The sequence below is a fragment of the Macrosteles quadrilineatus genome, unplaced genomic scaffold (assembly GCF_028750875.1).
Source record: "Macrosteles quadrilineatus isolate MER2022 unplaced genomic scaffold, UCM_ALF_1.0 Scaffold_1__1_contigs__length_201487025, whole genome shotgun sequence".
Lineage (NCBI taxonomy): Eukaryota > Metazoa > Arthropoda > Insecta > Hemiptera > Cicadellidae > Macrosteles > Macrosteles quadrilineatus.
The window spans coordinates 91131821-91137820 of record NW_026542594.1 but is presented as its reverse complement, the minus strand read 5'-3'; the positions used below and the strand labels follow the sequence as shown (position 1 = coordinate 91137820).

General features: G+C 32.0%; 1 protein-coding gene across 1 annotated transcript in view; it reads right to left on the bottom strand.

The window, feature by feature from the left end:
* Positions 1 to 486: 486 nt before the first annotated feature.
* LOC128998880 (uncharacterized) overlaps positions 487 to 6000 on the bottom strand; it is a 106371-nt gene continuing 100857 nt past the window's right edge. Inside the window, exons 11-13 of the mRNA XM_054425237.1 lie at positions 2580 to 2677; positions 1357 to 1481; positions 487 to 501 (exon numbers count right to left, since the gene is read on the bottom strand). Of these exons, the coding sequence (XP_054281212.1) occupies positions 487 to 501; positions 1357 to 1481; positions 2580 to 2677 (238 nt within the window). The remainder of the gene's footprint in view (positions 502 to 1356; positions 1482 to 2579; positions 2678 to 6000) is intronic.

The window sequence follows — 6000 nt, the reverse complement described above, 5'->3', positions numbered from 1 at the left end:
AGTATTTTGCTCAAGAATATAACTTTTGTGTTGAAATGAACAGTGTTTTATTGAATTTGTTTAGTGTAGACTGCATCAATATGTAAATTGACGATTTTGCGGACAAAAATATAAATCTGCATTGCCAGCTTAATTTTCAAGGTAAGATTTATACAAGATACTAACAACTGCATGTACTTTCAGGAAATAACACTGAATGCTATGAAATATTTTTTTGGAATGTAGTTATTGTAAGTCAAAGTGCAAATTTTATATTTTTTTACATATTACGCGCAATATTTTTGATTTTTAGATTTTTCAAAAATGTTTTGTTACTATTATATTTTATATCATTTTGTAGGCAATTTAATTTACAACAAAACAAAACAAAACAAAAAATCCCTTCACAAATAAAAAGAGCTATTTTTCTGCAACACTGCAATTGTATAAAAAATGGCCTTGGCGTTTTTAGCATATATGTAAGTAAAATAGCTGACGGCGAAAGGGTTAAGGAAACGTGTGCTACAAACATTTACTGACTTGGTTGAAGTGAAAACTGAATTAACACTGTGCTGCATTTCTTGAGCAATCATTGAAAGAGCCGATTTGCAAACTATGGAAACATAGGAAAGTCATAGAACACCACCAAGTAGAAGAAATAGAAATAATGTTTTTTTTATATATTTATAATCCTTATTAGGGACAACCTAATGCGGCTATGAGTGGGAAACATTTGTAGAAAACACTAAAAAACAAGATCAGCTTTTGAAAAATGATAAGATATTTACAATAAATGTTGATTATATCGAAATGTTATGCACATCATTAGTATTTCCATAATCTTTAAATCGACTCTTTTAAAGTCATCGGAAATTATGACTGTTTTCGTTTTAATATAACACCTTTAATACTTCGCAATTGCTCGAATTCGAGAAACAGGTACACTAGTACATAGATTAAATCTTGTGGAAGGACACCTTCTTATATGGGTAAAATAAATTTTAACAACTTGCCAGGGTACTACAAATCAATAATAGTATTAGTATCTTTTAAAGAAAAAATAGTTGATTTTTTTATTATTATAGTACGGTATAAATCAGTTTCTTGAAGACAACTCAAAGTGAATTTTTATTTTTACCATAAGCTAGTTTATTTTAGTATTGTTTGACAATGTCACCTGTTTTGTCTGGCTGTGAAAAGAGCATTGAAAAAAACGTCATGTGGCAATAAAGATTGCCGGTACTTTTGACTTTGAATAGCAAGTTTAAGGAATTTATAGTTTTCAAAATAAGACTTGAAAATATGGTTTTTCCTCTACAATCCACTAGACATATTTAAACATGCAATAGTTATTGGAAAACATTATTACTATTTTACCTCTTTCTGGACTTCTTTAAACAATGATAAAATATTTTCAATTTCTGGAGCAGCAGCACTGGCCTCTAAATTTAGCTTTTGGTGAATTTGAGTCTCAAGCCAAGTTTTTGGATGAGATGGACTACCTGAAACCATTGTTAAACTTCTTACATACAAAACCTAAGACTTTACAATGTATTTATTGGAATCCTACAAAATAGTTTAAAGTTAAAACAAATATTTAGAAACACATAAAGACATTTTTAATTTAACTTGATCTGTGTACTTGAATGTTATTTTTAAGATTGAGATGATTTAAATTGTACTGTAAAGAGTAAAGGGTATTCTTAAAATCACTAAACCATAAAATATATCAATCAATATTTTAACAGTTTGGAAAACCTAATACAAACTTTTGTAAGGCGTAAACTGGTGATATTATCCCGTGAATTCACGGGTGTACAATTCAGAAGCCACAGTTTAATTAATTTTGACTTTATATTTCATATAAAGGGCCCAAGTTCAAGAAATTCTCATCAGAAGGAATGTTAAAAACAGTGCGACCTTCATACCTTACATCCTGCGATGGCCGACATGGGTACAATTCGGCCAAAAATTCTGTGCGCACGGACGGGTGGCTACTATCCGAATTAAAACATTCCGTTACCGGTTATTGGCAGTGCTGACAAAAATTTTTTAACAAAAAAAGTACCCCCGCCGACCCCCTCGCCTAGAACTAACCAAACTTTGGCCGAACTATATGGTTGTACCTGAACTCGCCGCTCTCTTTCACGACCCAACCTCTTGAACGAACAACAGACGTGTTTTTTAATCTCATATGCATCGTCTATCAAACATCTTAAAGCACTTACTTGTATCAAACAGCTAGACATAGCATCAGTGTTCATTTACCGCACCTCTTTGAACATAAAAGTAAATAATGATATAAATAAACAAAAATGTAAATAAACAAACTATTGTCAATTTCATTGACCAGCTGTTTTGATAACTTAGTCGAATAAGGTTAACTTCTTAAACGTGTAAGGTGTAGCCCTTTGGAAATCGGCCTATGGGACAGAGCCCTAAGAGAATTTGTTCATACCAATACTTTTCGGCATATCTACACACTATGTTCATTTTGGTGTGCCATATGCCTATAATTTTATTTGGTTAATGGCCCTAACCATTTACATAAAATTTGATTGTATCACTTTAATGATATAATAGATATCCTGTTTACTTACTTGTGGGTGATTTTATTAAAGCTGTTGGCTTCTGTAAGAAGTAAGATTCATTGGAAGTGTTAATCATGTGATCTTCTGTTTTATGTCCACAACTTTTTCTGTAAATAGATTTTGTGTACCAATTGACCATGCTTTAATAACTACTTTATTGATGTTTATTAGAACAATGTCCCTAATATAAATTGTTATTAAATGTCTTTTAGCGAATCTCCCTATAGGGAAGAAGCTATTAATGTTCGTAGTACGTAGGTAGCAGGAAAAGACCTAGACCCTAGACCAACTTTTTAATTTTGATAACGCCAGAGGACACACACACTATTTGTTCAAATTTTAATACACATTATATGTATGTGAGTGTGTGTCTGTAAACACAATAACTCGAGAAATTTTGGTCCGATGTTGATGAAATTTGGCAAAATGAGTATGTGAACCAGCCAGATAAAGTACTAGCTTTGACTATCAATACAACTAGACATTCCATCCCCATGTTAAATTTGTAGCCAGATTTGTATCAAAATCGTCGTAGTTGATGTTAGCCACCTACAGATCGTGCTGATCTAAATTACTGAATTCTGCTGGAAACACAATCTGTTTTACCAAGTCAAACTTAACTTAGGGAATGACTTAAGGTGGTGACACACTATCGATCTTTTCCCGATCAAGACTCCGAACCAAGCAGGGAGAAGGGAGAAGGTAGGTAAATATCAGCAAAATTTCAATCCGAACATTTCCCCAATCAAGACGCGGTAAAAGGGAGTTTGGAGAGAGATGAGAGTGTGTGTGAGTGATTATGAAGTGTGATTGTGAGTTGCTAATAGATAAAAATTATTGTTAAAAGTCACTTTTTGAAAACTTGTCTCTAAAATAAAATATTCTAAAAAGGGTGATCAGTTATATGTATTGATTTTTAATGGTTCAATTCATTAAAATGAAATGTTACAGAATGGCTATTTTAATTCCCTTTAATAATATTAATGTTTATATGTTTATAATAATTTTGAAAGAATTTAAGTATTGTATCAATTACATAATTCAATTTTAACATGATTGATATCATTGATTTAACGGTTTGAAATTGTTAAATACATTTTCAATCTTGACCAAACATACCATAAAATTACAACATAAAGCATAAAGGCCCACAATACATAACGACAAAAACCCCAAACGACCCAAACGTTATTTATTTTACCAATTATTTTGCCATATTAAATTAGAACCATCAAACATCTAAAAATTTGTATATTGGTTTTTTTCAACTTTTAGCGAATTTCCCTATAGTGAAGTAGCTATTACCGTAGGTGGCACGGTAAGATCTAGGCCCGGGACCGATTTACTTTATCATTTTGATATCCCCAGAGGTCAAAAACACCATTTGTTCAAATTTATACATATATATATACAGGGTTAGTAAAAAGTGTGGAGACCCCCTGTTATTTTTTTAACGGCCCATAATAGAAAAACCAAACTCGGCACACCATTATGACATGTTAAGAAGTACTTTTTGGGCATAACCGCCACTTGGTGTTCATCCCCAAAATGGGGGATTTTGGGGGAAACTCAAAAGTTTCAAATACAAAGACCCATCGATTGACCCCTCATTTTGAAGGTCCTAGTAAAAGAAAACCATCAACGCAAATTAGAGGTCTCTATCTCAGTTCAGTAAAAAATGGCAGCCAATTGAAATTCTCATAAGTTCTCAAACCCAAAATGGAGGATTTTGGGGGAAACTCAAAAATTTTAAATGATAAGCCTCATTGAGTGACCCCTCATTTTGAAGGTCATAATAAAAGAAAACTAACAACGCAAACTATAGGTCTCTATCTTAACACAGTAAAATATGGCAGCCAATTGAATATAAAATTGCAAGTTATTTCCGATTTCTAAAGATTTCAATCAGCTTCCATTTTTTACTGGATTGAGATAGAAACCTCTAGTTTGCGTTGTTAGTTTTCTTTTAACAGGACCTTCAAAATGAAGGGTCACTCGATGGGGCTTATCATTTAAAACTTTTGAGTTTCCTCCAAAATCCCCCATTTTGGGTTTAGTAAGCAAGTGGCTATTAGGCTTAAAAAGTACTTCATAACATGCCAAAAAGGTGTGTAGAGTTTAGTTTTCCTAGTGTAAGCCGCTACAAAATTTACAGGGGGTCTCCAGACTTGGAAAGCTGTAAGTTAAATTTAACTTCTGAGAATTTCAATAGGCTGCCATTTTTTACTGGATTGGGATAAAGACCTCTATTTTACGTTGTTGGTTTTCTTTCACCAGGACCTTCAAAATGAGGGGTCACTCAATGGGTCTTTGTATTTGAAATTTTTGAGTTTCCCCCCAAAATCCCCCATTTTGGGGATGTACACCAAGTGACGGTTATGCCCAAAAAGTACTTTATAACATGTCATAAAGGTGTGCCAAGTTTAGTTTTTCTAGTATGGGCCGTTAAAAAAATAACAGGGGGTCTCCACACTTTTTACTAGCTCTGTATATATATACATTATATATATATACAATATATATATATATATATATATATACAATATATATATATATATATATATAGAGAGAGAGAGAGAGAGAGAGAGAGAGAGAGATGGAGAGAGAGAGAGAGAGAGAGAGAAAGAGAGTTATATGTGTGTCCATGAACACGATAACTTGAGTAATTTTTGTCCGATTTTGATTAAATTTGGTTTAAAGGTGTAAAGCAGGATAAACTTGAATGAGTTTGCAAACCAGCATGATCGGACCATGGGAACGGGGTTTTATGGGGTAAAAATTGGTTTTTCTCATTTTTGACCCTCAAAACACAAAATTTCCCAATTTCTCTATAGACCTCTATAGGCTATATAAGAGAGAAAAAAAAATAATTTAGAATATCATAGTGTTTTTGTACAGTTATTGGTAATGGAGAAAATTAAAAAAATATTAAAATTTCAAATTCTTATGTCATTCTTATGGAGAATATTGTAAAATTTTGTAGTTTGCTTGTTTATGGATATATTTTGATCAAATTTGGCAAATTTATTTATCATATACTAAACTATTAATACTTTACTAAAAAACAAACTCTATTAGTTTCCTTGTAGAAGCAAACCAAGGTACTCGTTAAACCCAATGTTATTTGAACTTAATTGAAAACCAATTCAAATAAATGGAAATTCGCTTAGTCGACAGGTTTGCTGCGGCGGGGTATTTTTTTTTAAACATAGGAATGTCCAATTTTTTATCAGCCATTGTATAGAGCTTATAAACAAATAATTTAGTATACTGAATGACTGTTGTACAGTAAATTAAAGGTTATGGAGAAAATAAAAAAAAAAACCTGTACATTTGTAATTCCCATGTTAATCTTATAGAGGAAAGGAAAACTGTTGTTTATGGATATATTTTGATCTAATTTGGCAAATTTATTTATTTATTCCAATAC